General features: G+C 32.8%; 1 protein-coding gene and 1 long non-coding RNA gene across 3 annotated transcripts in view; both read right to left on the reverse strand.

The window, feature by feature from the left end:
- Positions 1–26039, reverse strand: part of LOC114331768 (mediator of RNA polymerase II transcription subunit 13) — a 369259-nt gene that overhangs the window by 104357 nt on the left and 238863 nt on the right. For both annotated transcript variants that reach the window (XM_050659705.1, XM_050659703.1), the window contains exons 3-5: positions 10547–10906; positions 7634–8013; positions 1924–2105 (exon numbers count right to left, since the gene is read on the reverse strand). In XM_050659705.1, coding sequence (XP_050515662.1) covers positions 1924–2105; positions 7634–8013; positions 10547–10906 — 922 coding nt within the window. The remainder of the gene's footprint in view (positions 1–1923; positions 2106–7633; positions 8014–10546; positions 10907–26039) is intronic.
- On the reverse strand, positions 22297–23208 carry LOC126890627 (uncharacterized). The gene is made up of 2 exons (XR_007700389.1): positions 22822–23208; positions 22297–22646 (listed from the first exon to the last, which is right to left on the reverse strand). It is a non-coding gene; the product is annotated as an uncharacterized LOC126890627 (long non-coding RNA).

Here is a 26039-nt window from a genome sequence, read left to right on the forward strand (position 1 = left end):
TAGTCCAGACATGAATCCATTAGAAATTAGAACATTTATGGAACATTTTAGGGAGAAAGATTAAAAAAAGAGAACCGTTACTAGAAACTATTTAAGAGCTGAAATAGCGATGGATGAAGAATGGGAACATATTATACTGCAAGGACAGATTCAGCAACTTATTGCAAGTATGTCTAGGTGTATTGAAATCATTCGCAGATGTAGGGGAGCCAATACCCAATATTAATCCTAAAAAAACAGCCACCTGTGGGCAATTAAAATTTCTTTTTTTCGTGATACTTATTACTTTCTTTAGAGTTGCTTATTTTTCCTATCATTACTTTTTTAGTGTTTTAAATAAACAATTTCTGTTTATTTTTCTGAATTTTTTTTACCAGGAGTGTATGTAACAGTAATGCGATGTAAGAGATGTAATAGTAAGTTGAAGAATACGAAGATAAAGAAAATTTAGAAGGAAACGTTCATAGGGAAAAATAACGAGAAAAAAATTGTAGAATAGAATATATTTGACAAATTTCACCTTGACCATTTTTGTATGTTCGTAAGTTAACTCATATGATTATTTTATTTGCCGCATGTTGTACAGTTCATGTAAAATTAATCTACTTATTAATATACATAATAACGGGAAGTCATTTTCCAACATGTTTTATAGTTAAGTGTTATCTTTCAAGATTTGCATATTGTCTTAAGTAAAAAAGTTACCATATGTTACAAATTTACCAAAACGTGTATTCTTTCTTAACGTTTAGTACACTTTTGTTTATGTATTTCTTTTTAGACATACAAGTTATATACAGTGTAAGAGAAAAAAATCTGTTAAAATGCAATGGTTTTTTATAAAAACAATGTGAAAAAATTAACACAAGTTTTTCCTTAAATTGAAACGTCAATTATGTAAATATTATGTTTATATGAGGCTAAGCCATAGTTGTAACGAAAATTACATTCTATATGGTAATTGGCGTTTCGATTTCCGTTTCGGAACTCGTTTTCAGAAGAGATTAATCTATTACTTTTAATGGGAAATAAGCCACAATTTTACCAAAAATGATTTTATTAAACGTTTCAACGCCCAAGTCGGGTGTCGTTGTCAAAATACAAAATAATACTAATAAACAAAAATGTTGTTGCTTAGTAAAAAATTCTTCTAATATAATTTATTTAATCTGACTCATTTATATCGGCAATTCAGACATGTATTATATATTTTAAAGTAGAAGAGTTTAAAATGATATTGCCAATATTGATGAGTTGCGTAAAATTATTTTTGGTAAAATTGTGGCTTATTTCCCATTAAAAGTAATAGATTATAAAAATGCCACAAGAAAATAGCTTCAGAACAACAAGAGGAGATTAATTTTTATTCATATACAGGGTGTTTCATTAAGAATGTCCAATCTGAGTTGTAGATTCTAGACCTCAAAATATTAAGATTTAACCCAAATCACTTAAATAAAATGCAGCTACTTACTCAGTTACAGGATGGTTTATTTAAAAATTTAACAACTATTTTTACCCAGTAATTTAAAACTATTTGACGAATCCTGATCCTTTTGGCAGAAAGTGTGGCTACTATTATACATCCTACTAAATTATGATAAGTTAACGTCTAATTTCTAACGTATGACACGGGATAGTGAATGGTCGACCCTTCCCAAATTCTACGCCACTGAGGGAATTGCTATTTTAGCACAATTTTCCGATTCTCCAATATTTTCTATGTAAAGAAAATACTTTTTCTATGTAAAGAATGTACCATTTTCACAGATACCACCGAATATTCCTCTCAGGATCCTTCGTTCAAATATAAACAGAAGGTTTTCATCTGCCTTGTACAAGGTTTTGGGGTTTCAGTTATTTAAAAAAACCATTGAATTTGAAAAAAAAAACAAATTTAAATAGACAAAATGAAGGGCTTACTTTGAACACACGCAAGTTGTTCTTCTTGTTGGTTCTACGAAATCCCAATTGCCACTAAATTCCTTGTTTTCAGGTTGCGTATTTTGTCCGCCACCCAATATACACTCCTGCCACGTCCGCTCTGGTAAAATTGTGGCGGCTGTCTGTTCTCTTGACATGGAAGAAAAATGTTCCACTGACACCTAAAAATTCAAAAAAATTAATTATGCAAAATTAAACATTAGTGGTATCAGCGGCAGTAAAAGTATTAGATATAGTAGTATCAGCTATCTAAGAGACTCATTAATATTCAGCTTAGCTGGGTGCTATTGTTGGAGGTGTGGAATTCTATAAACAAGAGAGCTACCACCCTGAACAATAAAGTCCAGCTGAGCCGATTATTAAGGAGTCCCTTAGACAGCTGGTGCTACTATAACAAATAAATATACTAAATACCCCTTCTGAAATCCAATTATCTATAGTCTATTTTTAAACCAAGAGGAGTAATTCAAATTTCCTTCGCTGTAAAGCTTGTTTGTAATTGGTCCAACCTCGGGCAAGTTTACTCCACTGGTATCAAATTGTGACATTGATGAAATTTATAAAATTTTGACACTATTGGCATTTCATACTGTAATTAAGTTATATCAGCGATTTTTTGTATTTTCTGCGTTATTCCTTTAATTCTTAGATTTTTAGTCTGGTTTTATATAAAAAACAGTTGTTTTTAGAACTCTTTAGCGACCTATTAGTATAATATAATATTTATGGGTTACTGTCAAAGGCCGATATGATGAACAAAAAAAAAAAGATGTATTTGGTGATATTTCTAGTGACTTTCTTGGGTGTGAATCTGTCTTTTTAGTTTACTCCTCTTGGTTTAAAAACAAAGCTTAGTCATAGAATAGTGAGACTTGATCAAAACAGGAAAAACAAAAATAATGATCATAGACAGGGCAAATAATCTACCGCAAATACACCAAGTGGCGTATTTCGAAGTAGTAGACAGATATGTGTACTTGGGCTCTCTGATAACCAACAATAGCAATAGGTCCTCAGAAGTGTAGACTAGCAATGGCCCGAACCGCCACAGCTAAATTAATTAAAATATGGAAACACCGAACAATAACAAGGAATACTAAGCTCAGGTTGGCCAACGCACTTATTTTCCCATTACTACATACGCAGCTGAAACAGACTTCTCGAAAAAATTGATAGAAGTAATATCGAAGTCTTCGAAATGTGGATCTACTGAAGAAATATATGTGGGTCCTGGACAAAATTCAGAACCAACCTGTCAATTATGGAAGAGCTTCATACCCTCCCTCTTCTATCTGTTCTCCTTCGTAAGGATGTAGTGGCGTCATGTAAGTCGTTTGACTATTTCTATCCAATCCTCTCTCTCCTGTGCGTGTTGTTTTGCTTCGGAGAACGAGTAACCAGTCATGTCCCTTATTTGGTCCGACCCAGTGGTGTCATGGCAAAATTAGCAGTGCGGGAACGCAGTGCCGGAACGCACTCCTAATTTTTGTTTACAAGACCTAAATTCTCTATTAGTTTTTTTTTCTTTTCTTAACCAGTGCGGGAACGGCGTTCCCACGCGTTCCCACACCATGACACCGCTGGTCCGACCATTGTAATGGAGATCTTCCTCTGGATCTTCTGCCCTCTACGTTGCCTTCAACTATCATTCGTTCCATGCATTCTCTTCTTCTAGTTATATGTCCAAAATATCTCAGTATATTTTGGTTGATAGTTGTGCTGAGTCTAGTTTTTATGTTAAGTTCGGCTAATATTGAATTATTTGTGCGATATGCGGTCCATAGTATGCGCAACATTCTCCGGTAGACCCACATTTCAAATGCCATTATACGTTTTGAATCTGCTTTTTTGATGGTCCAAGTCTCTGAAGCGTAGGTGGCGATAGGAAATATTAACGCTCGAACAAAGCTTCATACAAAGATAGGCTATTAAGAAAAGTAAACCGAGTAGTCCCTAAATTACTTCGGCCACATAGCCAGAAGGATGGGAACCATGGAACTATAAGTAACAGAAAAAAAGGTAGAAAACCGAAAACCAAGAGGAAGATCCCCAACTCTATAGGCAGAGCAAATGAATACTCTGGAAAATCCTAGGTAGGAAAATCCCTGGATGGAACTCATTGAAAAATTTTGGAAATTGCGCGTGAAAATTATCGGGACCTGTTACCTTACCGTCCCTAGTACTATGTTTGGCGTTTCTCACTTCATTTCATTAAGTGTAAGTGGAGAATGGAGGGCCTGTTCTTCCCTTGACGGCATTGTTGAAGTTCTGGCGCGTCTTTAAGGCTAAGGCCAGACAGGCGATAATTTACGGCGCCGTAAGAGCAGGAAATACAGAGTTTTGGTCGTTGTGGCTAGATGAACTACAAATTTGAACCCAGGTCCATTCGTTTGTGACACTACGCCGAAGATGGGCCCGTTCGATGTTGCTGCGCGATATTTTACAGGTCAGTCTGGCCATCCACTACACTCACTGTAGGACCCATTTTCGCGCTTCATTTTACTGCTCTTACGGCGTCGTAAATTATCGTCTGTCTGGCCTTAGCCTGAAGGTTTCTTCTACGTATTTCCTCCAGGTATCCATTGACTTCTTTTGAATGTTTTTTCTTTAATATTTCTATTTCTTCAGTTTTTCCTTTACCATTCCCTTTGGGGATCTTTGATGTCTTTCTTTATTTGCTTGTCGAGTGTGTTGTAATTTTCAACCTTTGGAGTTGCGTCTCTTTTCTATCAGAAATAGACTTCATCGGTTATCCATACTTTCGTCTAGTAGTCCAGGGCGGATCTGTTTTGAGATGGACGTTGAGAGGTGACTCAAATTTTTTTGCAGAAATTGCTTGAAAATAAATCAAATAATAATATTTGAGTTATCCTCCCTCTCAAAAAGGTCCGGAACATTGTTTAAATAATCAAAATGTCAAAAATTGAAGGAAAAATTCGATTTTTTTCTTTGTTTTTTGATTATAACTTTGAAAGTATTCATTTCCGAGAAAAGTTGTACTGACATAAAAGTTGCGTAATTCAATTTATATAGAATTGGTTAAAAATTTAAAAAATATTAACCCTAGTTGCAAAATAGCAATAATTGCGAAAAAACCATACAAAAACAAGTATTCGCATTTTACGTTTTTCAACCATTTATGCTACACTTAGGAGCTTCATATTTCTCCCTGAAAAACTTTATGATACAGTAAAACAATACTGTAAATTTCATTAAGATCGGTTCAATAGATTTTGCAAAATAAATTTTGCAATACAGCTTTCGCAAAAAAAATTCATTTTTTCAAAATGTTACAGGACTGAAAGTAAAGCAGATAGCAAGTTGATTTTTTTTTGCTTATAGAAATGTACTCTACCTTTCATTTGCAATTTTCAAAATTAAAATCGATTAATTACCACGGCGTCAGAAAATTTTTGAAATAAACAATAATTTTTGGTGCTACGCGCAGGACAGCTGTGTTCGATTCACACAGGTTGATTTCCACCAAAATTTCTTCTAATCTTTATCTAATATATTACTTTCTTACTCTATATTTTGTTGTATTTTAATATTTTAATTCCACAAAACCAATTTTATTCCACAAAATATATGAACAAAGAAAGTTTTTGCTAATAAAAGTGTTATTTCAAAGGATAGAGTATGTGTTTTTATTTTGCAATAAACAAATTTATTTATTTATATCAAAATGTCATAAAAATTAAAATGTATCAATCATTATAAAAGGTCATTGAAATGCCCAATCAGAGCAAACTATCCGCTGTCCTGCGCGTAGCACCAATAATTAATGTTTATTTAAAAAAATTCCTGACGCCGCGGTAGTTAATCGATTTTAATTTTGCAAAATTGCAAATGAATGGTACAGTACACTTCTATGTGCAAAAAAATTTTCAACTTGCTATCTGCTTTATTTTCAGTCCTGTAACATTTTGAAAAAATGAATTTTTTTTACGAAAGCTGGATTGCAAAATTTATTTTGCAAAATCTATTGAACCGATCTTAATGAAATTTACAGTATTGTTTTACTGTATCATAAAATTTTTCAAGGTGAAATATGAAGGTCCTAAGTGTAGCATAAATGGTTGAAAAACGTAAAATGCGAATACTTGTTTTTGTATGTTTTTTTCAAAATTATTGCTATTTTGCAACAATTGTGAGTATTTCTTAAATTTTTAACTAATTCTATATTATAGGAAATTTAATTACGCAACTTTTATGTCAGTACAACTTTTCTCGGAAATGAATACTTTTAAAGTTATAATCAAAAAACCAAAAAAAAAATCGAATTTTTCCTTAATTTTTTGACATTTTGTTTATTTAAACAATGTTCCGGACCTTTTTGAGAGGGAGGATAACTCAAATATTATTATTTGATTTATTTTACAAGCAATTTCTGCAAAAAAATTTGAGTCACCTCTCAACGTCCAAATGTACTAATATTTTTACAGATCCGCCCTGGTCTATAGCCACACCGCCAATTGGTTATACTATGCACATGGAAAGAATATTGAAATCAAAAACGGGCAATTTAATGGAATTTTTACAAAATAAATAAAATAAGGGTACTAAAAAATTTTAATTTTAGAGAGAAAATTCCCATACAGTATACTGAATAATGGAAAACATGTGGCATTCATACGAGGAACCATTGAAGAAAGAAACAAAATATTATAATCATATAGGCATTGGGAAAGAACAATAGGGAAAATTGGTGAAAGCAGAATGGGCTTTGTAAAGTAATAATATATCTATTAACAAAAATACGTAAAACTAGAAGTATAGACCTTTTTGATAAACAGATTTGTTTTTATGTCCACATAGAAGTTGTGCAAATATTACTTTGAAACGTGAAGCAGGTCTGGATCTAAACTCTTAAACATACAGAAAACCAAAATACTCGTAATAAGTAAACAAGAGAATTTAAAACCGTTATAAGTATGTAAATAATACCAAACTTGAGCAAGTTGATCAAATTGTTTACCTTTGATATCAGTTAAATTGTAGCGCAGAGAGTCACGGCAAAATTAGATCTATAATAGGATAGAGCAGGACAGAGTCGCTCTTAGAATTAGGTATGTCCAAGGTATTATGTAACAGACCTAAAATTTACATTGAGGATCGATCGGCTTACTTCGCTGATACATGTTCTCGGTCTTACTTTATGGTGTCCAAAGTTTTGGACTGAATAAAACTTTGAATAAAATCGATCTAAATCGCCTTGAGGCTTTCGAAATGTGGTGCTATAGAAGATTTTTAAAAGTTTTTTGGGTGGAGAAGATTCGAAACTCCTCCACAATACTAGAACGTCTAGCAAGACTACCCAGATTATAAAAGGGCCAAAAAAAGAAAGCTGGAGTATTTCGGACATGTAATGAGAGGTCACAAATATAGCTTGCAAGGGAAAATAGAAGACAAACGCAGTCCAGGACGAAGAAGGACTTCATGGTTAAAGAAGTTGTGAGATTGGTATGGTATTGATATAAGCATACTATTTAGGGTGGCAGTGAATAAAATTAAGATAGATATGATGGAAACCAACGTTCTGAAAGAACATGGTACATGAATAAAAATAGAACAAATGCATGAAACAAACATAGTACTACTGCTGCTACATAACGAGAAATAAGTATGTACGTTGATTAAATATCAAAAAAATTAAAGGAATTTAAAAAAAAACTCTGTGTGAACTTACAGTATAAGGTCCAGGTTGTACTACCCTGCTGCTGATCTTAACAGGACTGGGCGGAGGTGTTTGTACCATTGCCACCGGACTACTTCCCCTCTTTTCGCCCCTTTCATCTATCGCAGCTGTTGACGGACTTGCCGGAGGTAATCCAGTTAACACAGGCGAATTAGTAGTCTCATCCATATCCGTCACCAAGACATAACATGAGGGGTAACGCATTTTCACACCACCTACTATCACTTCCACAACACTGCTATCTGTAAGGGTGTTGGATTTATCCAATGGATAGAACTGGCTCCAATCGTCCAAGAGGCGGGCCGTGGCTTCAGGTGATTTGAAGCTGTGACCAGTTAGGGTCCCTGATAGGCCAAACGGGGCTAAGATGACTGAAAAAAAGTACAAAAATAATTATAATATATACATCTCAAAATTTCTATTTTTTTAATTACTCTCTTCAGTTTAACCGTTGATTGATGAATATAGGGGGTATATTCAGTATATTCATCGATCAACGGTTTAACCACATTTAAAGATAGTTTTCTGTATTAGGTGCGTGATCTACTGGTGTGAAGTGTACGTTCTATTATACAAGGTGTCCCATAATTCACGAACGGTTTTAATTTGCCGCCATTTTTGCAGTAAAGTGTTAGTAAAGGTTCTAAGGTTCTTTAACCAGGATGTTACTCCTGGATAAATCATACAGGATGCCGAGGAAATTAAGATAAGAGAATTTTAAATAATTCACAACCCATCTGCTCAGCGTGGTAAAAGTTCCAACAAGAAAGATTCCTTAGTACTCAACAAAAGAGTAGTGTTTTTTAAGTAAACATTTTCAATTTCTTTGCAACACGAAAATGCAGCAGCTAATACTCAAACAAAGTGTGATGCCTGCTGGGGAAATCGGAGAGAAGAGGATATGGAACTACTGATGAGGAGGAAAAAACTTCCGAAGCCAGTATAGACTCTTCCTGCACTCTCCAATTTAACCAGAGTATTATGCAGCTGCTGCATTTTCGTGTTGTAAAGAAATTGAAAATGTTTATACATTTTAATTCATTTACTCTTTTGTTGAGTACTAAGAAATCTGTCTTGTTGGAACTTTTACCACGCTGAGCAGATGGGTGGTGAATTATTTAAAATTCTCTCATCTTAATTTCCTCGGCATCCTGTATGATTTACAATTTTTGAAAATCTCGGGAGGTTGTAACCAAAGAAACTATTCCACCTGTTGTCAATCTGGTGGTATGGGAACGATATTTATTGTCGTTTTCTGTGCTACTTCGATTTATCACTTACTTTGTTTTTCGGTAGATGGCTCTAGTATAGTACCTCCGTGACAATTCGTTCTTTGCAATTCGGAAAGCCCAAAGTGTGATGCCTGGGGAAATCGAAGAGAAGAGGATGTGCGACTACTGATGAGGAGGAAAAACCCTCCGAAACCGGTATAGACTCTTCCTGCACTCTCCGATTTACCAGAGTATTATGCACCTGCTGCATTTTCGTGTTGCAAAGAAATTGAAAATGTTTATTCAACATAATAGATATTTCATTTTTACAAATTTTGCCCTTGCTATTTCTATACGGCTTTTAATCTCTTGTGTTTGTTCTGCGTTTTGACTAACCAATGTTCCTAGATATTTGTATTTGTCTACCCTTTCTATCCGGATATTATTAATATGGAGTGTCTCGTTTAATACCACATATTATTTTAAATTACACAAACCTTTAAGTGACCATTCCTACTCAGAAATTAGAAATAAATTAAACCTTTCTAGGCTATCTTCCAGACGGATGTATGCTGATGTTTTGTTTCTTCATAAACTACTGAATTCAAAAATTAATTGCAATGATCTACTGTCTCTAATTGACTTTAATGTTCCCTCTAGAGTTACTAGAACATCCCAAAATTTTGTAATTAAATTTCATCCTGCAACTTTGGTAGGCATTCTCCGCTGAGTAGAATCATTCTAAATGGAAATAGAATAGACCTTGATTTGTTGCTGTGCGCTTCGGAAAATGTTTGTAGACAGTGTTTAAAAAAATTTTGTAATCTTATGTGATTTATATTTGTTATTTACTTTGTATTATTTTAATATTTGTTTTTTCTATATAGCTGCATCGCCAATTTTTGTCATACATATTTACTATATCTTTATATTTATTGTATCACTAGATAATTATAATATTTTGTGTATATATTAAATTGGGTGGTATCCCGTTAATAAATAAATAAATAAATAAATAAATACATAAATATGGTAAACTTTTCGTTCAATCGTTCCAGTGTGTTTTTCAGACTTTGTCGAGTTAAAGTAAATATGGCAATATCATCGGCATATATTATATTATTAAGGATTTCACTATTTATGCTCATTCTACCCTTCTTCTTCTTTAAGTACCGTGCCCAAATTTTTAGGCGTGGATAGCTTCCATGACAATTTGCCGATATCGTTCTCGATCTTGTGCGGTGTGTAACAATTGATCTGCTGATAAGCCAGTCCAATGACGAAGGTTTCGGAGCCATGAATATTTCTTTCGACCAATTCCTCTTTTTCCGTCGATCTTTCCATTGAGTATTAACTGCAGCATCCTGTATCTGCTACCTCTCATTATATGCCCCAGATATTCAAGTTTTCTCTTTCTTATCATCATCATTAAGTCACCTTCGCCTTGACCTACTCTGTTTAAGACTTCTCTGTTTGAAATGCGTTGAACCCAAGATATTCTGAGCATTCTACGAAACGACGACATCTCAAAGGCTTCTAATTTGTTCATCATGTTAACCTTCATGATCCAGGTTTCACTCTTACACTGTCCTAAAGGTTCTTGGAAGCTTTAGGAGAGTGATGGCTTTTCTTATACTGATAAACTAATCTGTTGATCTAAAGCTGATGTCTAATTAAAAAAAACTGAACTAACCTTTTAGCCCTGCCGTCGACGCCTGCGCCTGCTGGATATGCCACCTCGATAACCTCCTAACCGGCGGATGCTGCCGCACGTCAACAGACGCGCACACCGAGCTTTCACCGTGAACGAAAAACGCAAACGAAAAACTAAGATGAGCATTTCCTACGTTTACACCCTCCGATGTCGTGTGACCGGCTCCTAAGCCCTCGGCCGTCCTTTTGACGGGTGCGCCGCACGGCTGAACGAACCATTTTCCGATCCGGATAAAGTCGCGCGACAACAGACAGCGTTCGATGAGATTATGAAGCGCCTTGAAGAGCAGCGATCGACATTCGTAGGAAAGGCCCGATTCCCAAGAGCCCTGCTCGCAATCTGCAACAAAAAAGATGTAATTAAAATATATACTTTTAACCATTTACGAATAGTTATTATGAAACAGTTCGTGAAGTATGCTTTTTACGAACGCAAGCGATGTTTAGAGCACGAGCGACAGCGGAGCGAGTGCTATACATCGCGTAAGTTCGCAAAAAGTACTTCACGCACAGTTTCATACAATATTTTATCTACGATAAACAAATAAAAAAACTGTTACTCTTCGTCACTGGAATTCATTTCTATTCTACAATTGTTAGAACTTTGACATTTAAAAATTCTAACTTCTTTCAAACCACAAAACTGTCAAAACTTTTATTGTAATTTATTGCTCACATGTCATCACCATGACAACGCGAAAGTTAAGGATATTTGATTATATGAAAGTGTGCCAAAACAGTGCGAAAAAGTAAATCCCATTTAAAATACATTGTTACTTCACGCACACTTTAAACCCTTCACGCAATGCTATCTACAATGACAGTTTTCACAAACTAAAAACTTATACATAATATGACATAGAGTACATAATAGTTATTTATGAAACAGTTCGTGAAGTATGCTTTTTGCGAACGCACGCGATGTTTGCTGTAAATCGCGTAAATTCGCAAAAATACTTCACGCACAGTTTCATACAATATTTTATCTACGATAAACAAATAAAAAACTGTAACTCTTCGTCACTGGAAGTCATGTCTATTCTACAATTTCTGGAACTTTCACATTTAAAAATTCTCTTCTTTCAAACCATAAAACTGTCAAAAACCTTTGTTGTAATTTATTGCTCACAATGTCATCACCATGACAACGCGAAAGTTAAGGATATTTGTTTATATGAAAGTATGTCAAAAAACAGTGCGAAAAAGTAAATCCCATTTAAAATACATTGTTACTTCATGCACACTTTAAATCCTTCACGCACTGCTATCTATAATGACAGTTTTCACAAACTAAAAACTTATATATAACATGACATAGAGTAGATAAAATTTTTTATTGAATACTATCTGTGTCCTTATTCTTGAATTTCAGGGAGTAGAAATGGTAAGAGAAAGTGACGTAAAAGTAGGCGTGGCTCCCTAAAACTGAAAATGCTGTATTCTTGAAAACAATTCTCTTAATCTTTGAGAGAAATGTCACTCCCTAAGGGAGTAATAATTTCTACTGGTAGTATGTAAGAGAAATTGAAAATGGGAGTGAAAATAACAATACATAACCTTAGAAAAGCGGAGAGAAGTCTCAAAACCGTCTATTTTATTTCTGTCGGCTTTCTTCAATATCCATGTTTGGGATGCATAATATTATGTGGCTGTTTTTCATATTTTCATGCGTTTCATATTCATAGCTGTTTTTGTGATAGTAAGTCTTCTATGCATCTTTTTGTCACATAATATAATCTTTTCTCATTTCTGTCTGAAATATCTTAGCTGATCCAATTGTATGGAACTCTGGTTTTTAATTACAATTTAGAGGTTTTTTATTGAGAGGGTTTCCAATGTCAGATCTTGTCATTTTACACTGAAACTCATCCTTCAATCCACATGTTGATGTTATACCTAATGTAACTTCCATATGCAGATTTATGGATACGCTATTTCTGTTATGGATTTACGATATTTCTATCTATATCTATAGAATAATGTCTATTAGCTATCTATACAAAGATATTTCAAAGAGTAACAAGTCTGAATGATAGTGGTTTCGAGGCAAATGTTGGGAAGTGCTTCAATAACCAATATTTACGAATTACAAATGGTAATAACTCTATAATAACGTTCGGTGAAGATGTCACGCATATATTTTGTCATAAAATGGTAATTATTTTAGTTCCAAAGTGTAACAATTCGAGTTGTTTCATTTTGTAACTGATTTTTTTCCTAAGCGTTTTATTTTCTCAGTTGCAAACAATTAGATTTCTAAATTTTACTCTTAAGTAGGTATCAAGGCATAATATATTCTTTTCCTATAATGGAATCTCATTACTGCTTAGCTCACACACAGAGAATATATTTACAGGCGGGGGGGGGGCTTGAACTTACCTGAAATGTATCAGTTGTATCTAAAGCAGTGCACAGAAAATAATTGTCAGTCTATTAAAAAGTATTTATATGGAAATCTTTTCAATACTGAGTACAATATTTAAATTTTTTCAGCCAAAAAAAAAATGTTCTTTCTGTGAATATTTTAAAGATCTATCCAATAAAGAGAATCTGAAAAAACAGGAAAGCTTTAATCTTCACATTAATGAAAAGAACCAAAGTCAATTAGAAAAGAAAACGATTTAAAACTGTCTTCGTCAAAACTCTAGTATGCTGTTTTGACTTGCTATATAGCAGTTCAGGTTGTTCCAAACGGAGACAGAAGTGATTTTTTTATAAAAGAGGGCTTGCCTGTTACAATTACACAATTTACGATATACATAATAAACAAGGATATTATTTTTATGGCATGACGGATAGCTTGTAGGGGTGTTAACAAAATAGGTGGTTGTGTACTAGAAATATTTGAGGGATCATGTTACAGAAAAACGTCATATTTTATTTTATTTAATCAGTTAAGCCCATTTGTACCTTTCGGAGTTGGGCTCAGAAACATCATATTTTACTCAGATAATTGCACTGGGCAAAATAAAAATAAGTTTATATGTGCCCTTTAATCATACATTGTCTTAAATACACATATTGAAAGCATTACTCGTAAGCTCTTTGTGGTAGAACACATCCAAAACTAGGGCGATACAATGCATGCTCTTATAGAATGTGAAAAATAAAATGCTCTGAAAGGAGGACCACTGTATGTGCCTTCACAACTAACACCTATAATAAATTGGGCAAAGAAAACTGGAAAACCCTATATTACTATTTATTTCGAGATTTCATGAATATTAAAGCTTGAGTTAAAAACACAGCTAACTACACCAAAAATATCAGCGAGGAATCAATGAAATGGAATGATGTGCATATTGTTAAAGTAGAAAAATTAGCCCCTACACAACTTTATACAAAAAAATATTTTTTTTAGGAGTTCTAAAGTATAAATGTTAACCGGAGAACAAGAGGATAGCGAGCAAATATTGATATTAGACTTCTCATACATGCTAATCAGTTATAACAGAGAATATAATATACTCTCCGTTTATATTCGTTTAACGTTTATATTCTTTGGTTTAATCAATGTATAATTTTATTGTCAATAAATAATTATGTAAGTGGGTATACAGATATTCCTGCCCTCACAATATTCTTTTTTATACATATAAAAGTGTATAATCTCTCATTTTTTTGTTTTAGCATAGTGCATCTAGTATATCATGTGGCCAAGTTATAATCATATTTTTTGTGCTACTAAAATTTGTATTATTTTAACCTGCTGTATAACAAAATGATTTTAAACTAAATATGAATTTAAGTTGTTGGTTACTTATTTATTCTACAAAGTTAGGTAGGTTATAGTTTTTGTATATCTAAAAAAAAACAACAACCAATAGACACACTAAATAACAAACAAAACATGTAACGTTAGTGAGAACACGAGAAATCTTTGTCAACGTTGTGTACATACAAAAAGAGAAAATAAAGGCCGGTTTAAGCACAGTTTAATGTTGAGTTTAAGAAACCTCAACAAAGAAATAAAATAAAGGTACAAAGCTGGAAAACAATACTATTATTACAGCATGTATATGTATATGCAAATAAATTAAAAGCCACAATCAAAACAACTAGCCAGGAGTTGTATTTAGGAAAATACTCTACACTCTTCAGAAAAACTGTTTCTTTTTTGTTTGTCGAAGTCGAAAAATCAAGTAAACAAAAACAAATGATCAGGTTGACAGTTGACGGTATGTCATTTGCCAATATTTAACTTTTGTGATTGGTTCAAATTTTCAACAACAATCCGGCAACACTGTTCGCAGTTTCTCTCATTCCTTTCTACTCCCTCGATTCAAGAATACAGCTTTTTAAAATCGAGAGAAATTATGAAGGAGTAGAAAAGCGAGCTAGCGTAGTAGGGAGTAAAATTTTCTCTCGATTCAAGAATACGCGCACTGATCCGGCGAAATTCTTACCACCTTAGAATTAAATAATGAGTTCAATAACTAAAATTAACAGAAGACAAAAAAAATACTCAAAAATATTGTGCCAATTTAATGCCTTCTCATAAATAATATTTTTTTGCGGTGCGTAAATACACAACAATGACGGTTTTCCGATGCGCGAATAATTTTCCATGAAAAAATTGCCATTTCCCGTGCCGTTGACAAAAGCCAGTTAGAATCCGTTAGAATCATCGATACAAGCGGGATCAAGACATCCTCTCCTTTGTATTTTTCCTTGATGATAGAATGAAGAGAATATAAAAAAATTTAATAATTATTGGGAAGGTAAAATGACAATTGAAACTTCACTACTACGTTCGATGTGTAAGCAATAATAATGCTGCTTACTGTCAGTTGGTAGTTCGGATTTCTTTCCTAGATGTCGCTAGGAGTTATCGTCCCGGAAAAACTGCGTTTCCGCTTGATGTGCAGCCCTAACCTTTTATAAAGTTAGATATTTATGAATGGTTGGCTGTATACTCTGATATAAAAATATAATCAACTTATTCTTTTAATTTAAATATGCCAAATGAAGCATGGACTTTAAATAGGCATATTGTCCTTTTCATGATCATTTTTCAGTGCGTAACAAATGATAGGAAAAAGGGTAAGTCCGTGATAATACACATTTATGACATTTATTCTAACATGACATTTTAGTTAAATCTGACAGTTGTCACATTTTATTTTCAATTTGGAGTAAAAACAAATCAAATGTGTTTCTTGCATTTATAAAATGGTATTTTCTTTGATTTGTATAGTCTTATAAATTATACAGATTATATTTGTAATATGTATATTATCTAATTAAAAATAAAATATTTTTTTATTATGGCGCCATCTATCGACAACTAGAATAACTAGAATAAATGTTATAAATGTCACCGACGAAATGTAATCACCGACGTGCGTTTTTTTCTGTCACATACAATTTAATGCGTTAGAAAGAAATCGAAAAACTGTGACGCACTGAAAGATGATCATGAGAAAAAGAATACCTACGACTCGGTCAAAAGGAACAGACTATACTATATATTGGCTGAATTGGCAATACCACACAAGCTACTTAGATTCATTAAAGCCACCATGGATGAAACTCAGGCATGTGTACGAATACAAAACCACCGGACAGACTTTTTCAAAATTTCGCAGGGCCTAAAGCAGGGAAATGGGCTGGCCCCAACCAGGGGCGGTTTCTCCATTGGTTCACTTGTGCAGTGAACACCCAATCAAATTTCATTAAAATACAGATTTTTAAAAATCTCCTAAATATTATAGTATCATTAAAATATTTGTTCTTAAATCTCATAAATATCATAGTATCATTAAAATATAACTGTTTTTATTAATCATATAAGTTATTTGAACTACATCGCTAAGCTAGATGCAAGTGGCAAGTGCAGAATTCAAATTGAACCCAGCCACTATACAGTAAACCTATAGAAGAACAGAGATCTTAAATCCGTGAACCAGCGATTCTCCTATCTCAAAACATTGAGGATTTGTGCACTGCACACAGAGACCGGGGCGGAGCGTTTCGATTCACAGTTTAACATTTTCTGTTGTGGGAATTTATTAAATACAATATTGGTAGTTTTTTTAGGATGGAGCCTTATTCAGTGAAGTTTATAAAAGAAAATGCAAATATTTTTGAAAATCGACTTCTTATAAAAAGAATGGACTAACTTTTCCGGAGATAAACTTTGTACAAGAATGTGCAATAAGAAATAAAAAGTTTAAACATTGTTTTACAGTTGAACAATATAGAAAAACTTCGTGGTTATGCGGGTGTGATAAACTACATTCTTTGTTTTGTTTTCCATGTTTAGTGTTTTCAAAGAATGAAACTATAATTTCAATCTCGGTCTTTGGTTGCCGTTAAAATAAACGGATTTTTAAACAGTTTTGACAAAGCCATTTCAATATTCGTAATTTCATCGTCCACCTTCACCACCGAAGAAGCGCCATCATTCAGTAGGTATCATATTCTGCACAAAACAAAAAAAGTGTGTGACATCCTGATTAATCGGGTCAAAGATAGGTTTCATTTTACAGAACATCTTTTGGCGAGGCCCCCAAAAATTTTTCGCCGCCACTGGCCCCAACATTGTTTAACCTGGCACTGGAGTATGCAGTTAGGCAAATGCAAACTGGACGAGGAGACCTACTGACCAACAGAACGGTTCAACTAGCCGCTTATGCCGATGATATTAATATTATGAGTAGAACATCAACAGGAGCACAGGAAACATACCCAGAGTTAAAAACGCAAACGAAAAGGCTAGGTCTGGAACTTAACACAGAAAAAACAAAAGTAATGATACAGACGAGAGAAATATAGTTCCACAAAACTTCATACATGAAGTAGACATTGAAACGGTTGGAAAGTTTACATACCTAGAAGTAGAAATATATGCTGACGGATCAGAAGATGTAGAAATACGGAAGAAAATAACGCAGGACAACAGATTTATTTTGCTCTCTTCAGTCTCTTCATATATTTCGGTCTAAAAGTGTCCACCGAAATACAAAAATGAGAATCTATAAAATTTTAATTCGACGAATAGACCTGCTATGAATGGCAGTAAAGCATGGGTCCTGAAAGAAACATCAACAAACAATCAAACATTCAAAAGGAAAGTACTGAGGAAACTACTAGGATCTGTGAGGGAAAACGGAATCTGCAGAATTCGATACAACAACGAGCTTTATCAACTTTATAAGGAATCACTCCTTCAGACTTCATTAGAATACAAAGATTGCAATGGGCCGGACATGTGATAAGAATGGGAGAGGATAGGCTACCAAAAAGAGCACTGAATGCTAGAATGCTAGAAAGCGCTGGGAAGACACAGTAAGCAGCGACACACAAGCACTTTTAGGATTCCGTGTATGGAGATGAGTAGTCACAGACCAACAAGGGCGGAGGCAAAAAATAAAGGAGGCTAAGACTCAATTCAATTTGAGCTGTAGTGCGGTAGAAGAGGAATAATTACAATGGATGAAACATAACATCATTTTGATGGAAATGAATTGTTTACAAAAAAAATATATATATTTAGCATTATTCATAAATAAAAGTTTTTTGTGTTTCCTGAAATATTTTTATTTTAGTACTTACAACGTTGTACAATTTACCGACCTACCTCGTTCAGGAAATTGATAAGTAAGATAAGTTTTGCTGCAACCTGTTGTAACAAATTGATAAGTTGCTTTTTGCATCCACTCCTATGAATAGATGATTAGTGAGTCGATCGGTGATTTCATTCTTTTTGCAATGAAAATTGAGATATGTTTCATTCACTTGTAAAAACGACACTTCTAACGATTTTTCCCTACTTGGAGCAGCTATATATTTTGACATTAGCCCACCTCTATTCAATAAATACCGGTGGCGGTGGCGGCAGCGAATCAGAGGAAGGACAATCCAGTTGTCTCAACTCTCGAAATAACCAACCGGCCGGTCGGCCGCCGCGTTGCCGGCTCCGCTCAAACAGCTTTATCGACTGATTTACAATGTTAACGATAGCGCTAAACGTTTGCCGCTCGGCATGTAGAGGGGCCGGAGCTTATTTTGCCATCGATTCGCATGCATCTTTTTCTCTGTAACGGTGTGCTGCAAGTTACGAAGTATGTACACTTCTCCCCACGTGTGTGGGAGAGATTAAATATCCAGCACGCAACCGCACTGTTGCCAGATTTACATCTTTAGCGGGAAGTTTAAAATTTGACAGTTGTGTTTTCTCGAATCCGAATCTTAACCATACTTTTACAGGTGATTATGTGTATGTAAATAAATTGAAACAAGTCTTGTTTGTATATACTGTTATTATTTAAAACTCTAAATAATTTATGTTAGTGTTTTAACAAAAATTAAGCTCAAAAAACTACACTTGTTTACAGTGCAAATGATTTTTTTAATGGCAAGAGGGATTTAGGATTTCATTTGCAGGAAAAACATGGGCAACCTACCCAGTTGGTAAAATTGCAATTCAAAAACTCTTTAGGTAAGTATGGGTAACCTCCGCATTATTATTTATTTTTTAAGTATTAAGGTTGATATCAAAGGTAGTTTTATGTAGGTAGATACTAGATACAAGTAAGCTAAAAGTAGTATAACTTCCCATATAATCACCTGTTATATTTTTGTAGATTTTACTGTCTGGATGGCACAGGAAGAGAAACAAAATAATGTTCTGTACTGCAGTCACAGGAGTACATAGTAGAGATATAATAAAAAAGCTGTTCAACATCACCGGACACCATTTAATTTTTAGAAAATGAAAAGTCTTGAGGTTGAATGCGATCTGTAGTATTGCTACATAATGAATGTGTTTAGATATGGTATTTTTTATTGAATAATCTATACAGGCCCAACTAAATGAATGTATGTATACATATATTGCAGAAAGTGCATTTAATGGAGCAGCAAGTTTTTTTTGTGTTTCAATGAGGTATTCAGTTTTTTCTTTTAGTATATACACATTATCTTGTAAAATAGCAAGCTAATACAGTTCGATATCTAGACATTATAGAGCTTTCAACAGGTTTACCTTTTTTAAGCTTTATAATTCTTTCGACAGTTTTATTTCTTAAATAAACAATAACAACCGATTTTTCAATGGCCATATTATTGGTATTAATTCCATAACCCTTCCTATAACAATAGTCCCATTGTTGGAAGTTATTGCAGTAGTTCTGCTGGAAATACTTACCAAAGTTGTATGTATCTGCATCATTCATCAGAAATTTTATTAAGATTTACTTGCCATGCCCTCTCTATGTACCAGGGACATAACAGTCTAGTAGGAACAGAAAACATTACGTTCAGGCATTGTAAAAAGTGTTATGTTATGTCTGACATGAAAATATTTGACTATATAATACCAGAACGCTCATGTATTTTTTCAAAAAAAGTGGGTAAATAAAAGTATCTTTTCTATTTGAACATAAGAAAACAATGGGAAATTCATACTGTCATAAGTTCAAAGTGATAGGAAATGAGCCCATGAGTTCCATAAATTGCGATTTACCAAACTTAATTAATATTTCCTTTTGCACAGCATTCATGGAAATACTTAAGACAAAAATCATTATTGTTAAATTCGGGATGATTATCAATTAGTATGCCCTGTTGGTTGTAAAATAATATTGGACATGAGCCAGTCTGTAAGCATTCAATTACCCATAAATGAACACTGGTTGCGCCTACATCTATCTTTCAAATCAATGTCATAGGAGTGTTTAATGTTCGTGTTATCTTGTCTTGTAAGTAAATCAACTCTCAATAATATTTAAAAAATGAACTAGTGGTAACATTTTTGTTTTAAATTATATTGTGTATATGCAAATATTTTACTTACATTTTTGAATATGCCCATAATGTGTTTTAAAATAATAAATGTTACTGCACAACAATCAGTTTGAATATTTTTAGATATGTACTAGTATTTGATTAGTACACGAAATGCAGCAGACATGTTCTCTCTTCTATCTTAAGAGCCGATTTAATCTCTACTTGTATCCGTAAAGTTTATCATTTTTCCCATAGCCAATTTTAACACTCCCGGTTCCTCAACGTCTATATCCAAACCTGTTACGATCACATTATCATATTTCTCTTCTCGTTCTCTAGGTAATCTAGTCTAGTAATTAATTCTCGAACTGTCTTGTTTGTATTAAATATCTTAATTATGTACTTATTTTATTTTTATAATGAAAATTAATAAATTAACCATATGCAGCACAGCAAACAAATGTTTTCGGAAATATATTTATAAGAATTTAATTGCCTCTTTTTTTGTATAGGTACGACATATTAAGTAAAAACTATTACATTTATTAATATAATATTTATTATTATACATAAGTAAAAACTATTTTTATAGCTAGGAATTACTTTATTAAATGGTCTTAAACCTGTTCATAAATTTTGTTACTATATTTTTTAATTCTGATTATAACAATAATAACTTTTTAGTTTAGATTTAGGTCAAAGTGTGTAATGTCATGTTTTATGTATTTTTTAACCCTAACACATTTGTATGTAGCAAATCATATTTGTTATTCTTATCTTATTTTAATTATATTCATTTAAGTTTTGATTTAATGAAATAAACCTATCAGTCAAAAAACTGTTGTTTAGTTGTGTACACCCAAAAACTAGCTTGATGTAATACAGACGTCAATTGAATATGACATAAATCCACGTCATAAAGACGTCTTTCTATGGTCAAAATGTCAGCCTAAAGACGTCATTTATTATGTCTTATGTCACAAAATTACCACAATAAAACGTTAAATATAAAATTGCTCAATTTAATGTCATTCAAGTTCGATGTGATGTATAGGGTTTTTCATCAACAGTCATTTGTTTCGAGCTTCTGTCAGATTTCATATAATCCGTGTATAATATTAATATACACAGATTATACGAAATGTTACAGAAGCCCGAAACAAGTACAATCGATGAAAAGCCCAATAGGGCTTTTCATTCACAGTCATTTGTTTCGAGCTTCTGTCATGTGTCACATAATATTAATATATCTACGACATATGTTATTGGTATATACAATAATACAAACCAAAGACGTATGACGTAGATATATTAATATTATGTGACACATGACAGAAGCTCGAAACAAATGACAATCGATGAAAAGCCCTATTGATGGCAAATTGGTTATTAAACCTGACATTTCGGTCATGTTTATGTTACCGATCAATTAAGACTAAAAAAACACCTCATTTAGACGTTACTCTGTTTGCTGGTCAGTTAGATGATTTGAAATACATGGATTACTGAATTTTAAAAAAGTTAATAAAAGGTAAACTATGGAAACACTGGGTAAAGAAGAAAGATGCATTAAATATAATAAAAAAAGACAACCTATGACAATAAAACATTAACATCAAAATTGTTAGCCTTTATTCTGCTCATACTTAACATAATCTTCCTAGTTGAAGTCCACATACTGTGTAATAAAACTTAAAGCCACCTTGTGGGCGTTTTTGGCATATTTTAATAATTGTCTTTAATAGTAAAATGTATTAACAAAATAGATATAAAATTATTATTATTAACACATTCATGAACACGCTTCGCCTGTAGCCACGTCTTCTTATACTGCTACCTATATCTTCTTATTCTTACTTGCTTTGGCTTTCAATATAAACCACAATAATACCACCATTAATTTTTAAGTATATTATATATGTACCTATATTATGTAAGAAAATAGAATTTACCTAATAACTCACCTCGTCCCCAGGTAAAGTAAAGGTGCTACACCACTTAAATGTTTTTTCATTTTTATTTATTTTGTAACTTTAGCCAGAAGATATATGATGGGAATTATTCATACAATACATATTAATACTATTAAAACTAATACCTATTAATATTCTAAATAATTATTTAATACTAAAATAAAGAAAAATGTCCATCTATACTACATTAATTGAGACAACATTTTCACTTTTCTTTTCGCAGGATCCTTGGGATTTTAAAGCTCTTCTCTATCTTGTTTTGTACAATAATTGTTTGAGAATGGCATACATACATAATAAGATGTTTCATGTTCTTGTACTCCTGTGACTGAATATTATTTTGTTTCTCTTCCTGTGACATCCGCACAGTAAAATCTACAAAAACATAACAGGTGATTACATGGGAAGTTATACCAGTCTATATTCATTGGTTATACTACTTATAGCTTACATTTATTTAGTATCTACCTACATAAAACTACCTTTGATATCAATATCAACCTTAATACCCAAAAAATTAATAATAATGTGGAAGTTGTTTCATACCTACCTAAAGAGTTTTTGAATTGAAATTTTACTAACTGGGTAGGTTGCCCATGTTTTTCCTGCAAATTAAATCGTAAATCCCTATTATTGCCATTAATTTGCACTGTAAACAAGTATATCTCTTTTGAGTTTCATTTTTTTCAAAAGACTAACATAACGAGTTTTAAATTATAACATAGCATATTTTAGTACATTACTTGGTTCAATTTATTTACACTGTACATTTTTTGTACATAATCAAATCACCTGTAAAGTAAGGTTAAGATTCGGAATCAAAAAAATACAACTGTCAAATTTTAAACCAACTGACATTAGATATTTTAAAATTCCCGCTAAAAGAAAAGAAGTAAATCTGGCAACAGTGCGGTTGCGTGCTGGATATTTAATCTCTCCCCACGTGTGTGCCATCGTCGGTGTTGCCAAATGTTGATGTTTTGCGCATTTCGGCCAGCCGGTATTCGTTTTTTATTGTTTTATTGTTGTTTGTTTTGTAATTCGTGTTTTTTCAATAACAAGGTTAATTTTCATATTTACATTTCAGATTAATTACTATTAGGCCTGGATCCCGCGTACAGAAAAAGTTTATTAATTGCAAGCTGAAAATTTGTTAATAGCTTAACGGTGTCTTGGAACAGGGGAAGTTTTAATTTTGGAACGTATTTTTAATTGTAGAACGTGTCATCCTGACAAGTTTATGATTGTGAAAACTAGCAGGTGGTTTTTAAGTTTATTCAATAGCAAACTTTATACAGGGTTGCGAAAAAGTCTGACAACACGGTAATTTCTCGGAAACCGCTAGAACGATTTTTAGAGATTTTGGTGGGTGAGGGTTTTTTAATGCGGCCGATATTATAGTGGTAATTACACTGTTGTCAAATCTTCCGTTTTTCTGTAAATCTAATGAACTTTCTTATTTCAAATGGAACACCCTGTATATTTTTTGCGTTTTGGATTTCTTAAGGGATACTGATTATTTTTCATATAATATTCCCTATACTTAAATGCCATAATTTTGGAGTTATAGCTACATTTATTAAAAAAAAATTTAAACAATTTATAAAAATCAATTTTTTCGGCCCGGGTAGACATTATTTTAGGTTCCTTGGATCATTGTGAACAAAAAAAGGTCTATAGTAATTTTTCTTTAAAATTAATCGTTTCCGAGTTAACAATTTTCTAGGTTCAAAAACACAAGAAAAAAATATTATTTGTGAAACTACCTGCCCAAATTCAAGTTCAAGCCTTATTTTATCAGCTACCGATAAGCAATTTGGTCTTGTTTCATTTTAAAACATTATGTTTTAATTGTTAATGCAGCCCGTTCTCTCATATGCGCTTCATTAATAATTAAAAAAACAATATTTTAGAAAAAAACGTGCCAAAAATTCTTACAGCTATCTGATAGAAGAAGGTTTGATCTTGGATTTAAGTAGTTTGTAATTTCAAAAAATTATTTTTTTTACTTGTTTTTTTTTGAACATTTTTCGATTTTTTCAGTTTTAAATTGTTTATAACTCGAAAACGATTAACGTTAGTGAAAAATTACGAAAGATTTTTGCCGAAAAAATTGATATTTATAAATTGTTTAAAATTTTTTTTAATAAATTAATGTAGCAATAACTCTGAAATGATGGCCTTTAGGTATAGGGGTTATCATATGAAAAATAATCAGTTAGGGATTAATCACTTACGGATTCCAAAACGCAAAAAATATACAGGGTGTTCCATTTGAAATAAGAAAGTTCATTAGATTTCCAGAAAAACGGAAGATTTGACAACAATGTAATTACAACTAAATATCGACCCTATTAAAATACCCTTACCCACCAAAATCTATAAAAATCGTTGTAGCGGTTTCCGAGAAAATAACGTGTTGCCAGACTTTTTCGCAACGGTGTATAATATATGAAAAAATGTTAGTCTGACAGATATGTTGGGCATTTTAATAAGTCCGACAGATGTGTTGGTGGTAAATATCAGTCTCATTTTTGCATGAGAGTTTAATGAAAGGGTAACAAATCAATTGGAAGTTTTGTCCGACAAAATACATGGGACGTTTTCGTAGTCTTACGTTCGAAACCTGTAACATGTTCCACAATTAAAACTTCCCCTGTTCCAGTGTTCCCGTACATAAAAGTTTGTCCGACTACACTGTTAAGCTATTATTGACAAATGCTCAGTTTGCTTTAATAAACTTTTTTTTGGTACGCGGAATCCAGGCCTATATAGATTTGTAATTAATTGGAATATAAAAGACTCTATTATCTATATTGTTAGGAGTCAAAGTTGTCAATGATAAGAAATAACATAATTACGGAATACAAATGATAGTTTCATAAAATAATACAAGACGAGATAGTAAAGAGGTCTATTACAAGTTATGGTAATTTATCTAACAATAAAACACTGAAAACTTTTGTTTTCAATACTTGGACAAAATTTATTACAAATTAATGTCACAACAGCTGTTTCGGCAAGTGCCTTTCTCAATTATTTATGTGTTTCTACTATGCGTCTACACTTTATAGTCTAGTCTAACTGAAAAGTTGAGAAGGGGGAGCTTTTTGTCTGAAGTTGGTCATTCAGAATTGCATCTGTATTTTTTAATTAATTTCCATAGAGTCTAATAAGGATATCTTAAGGCCTTTATTTTGAATTTGGAAAATTTGAAATTGGTCATTAAAAGAAACAATTATTACACAATGGTGTATACAAACTTACATAAGGTGACCAAAAAGTTAAATCGGCCAAACTAGGCCAAACTAGTAGAAACTTTAACAAACGTATAGCAGAACAGTAAAGGTTTTTGTTGCAGTGAAAAAAAAACAAATACAGAATGCGTGGCTAATAAATAAAATGAAAGATAGCACACACATACATTATCTTTGTATTCCTTAATACTTTCTCAAACTTAAGATGTGTAAACGACCACATAAGCCGCATATTATTTACGAAACAAAAAAAAGCAAAAAAATATAATAGCGATTATTGAAAGATAAAATCGCGAGGGACCACCCATCTAGACTCATCCTTGCAGATTCTAAAGGGGTTAGCTTATACGTATATGCAAATTTAGCACGATTAATTGCTGAGATGAGTTCTCACCATTTATGTCAAAGGATTCGTGTAATATTTTAGTAGTTATTAGTTACCGCATTCGCATTTACTTTATATACTCCTTAGTTCTAAAAATATTGGTTTATCATTCTTTATTAATAAAAA

The sequence above is a fragment of the Diabrotica virgifera genome, chromosome 8 (genome assembly GCF_917563875.1).
Source record: "Diabrotica virgifera virgifera chromosome 8, PGI_DIABVI_V3a".
Classification (NCBI taxonomy): Eukaryota; Metazoa; Arthropoda; class Insecta; order Coleoptera; family Chrysomelidae; genus Diabrotica; species Diabrotica virgifera.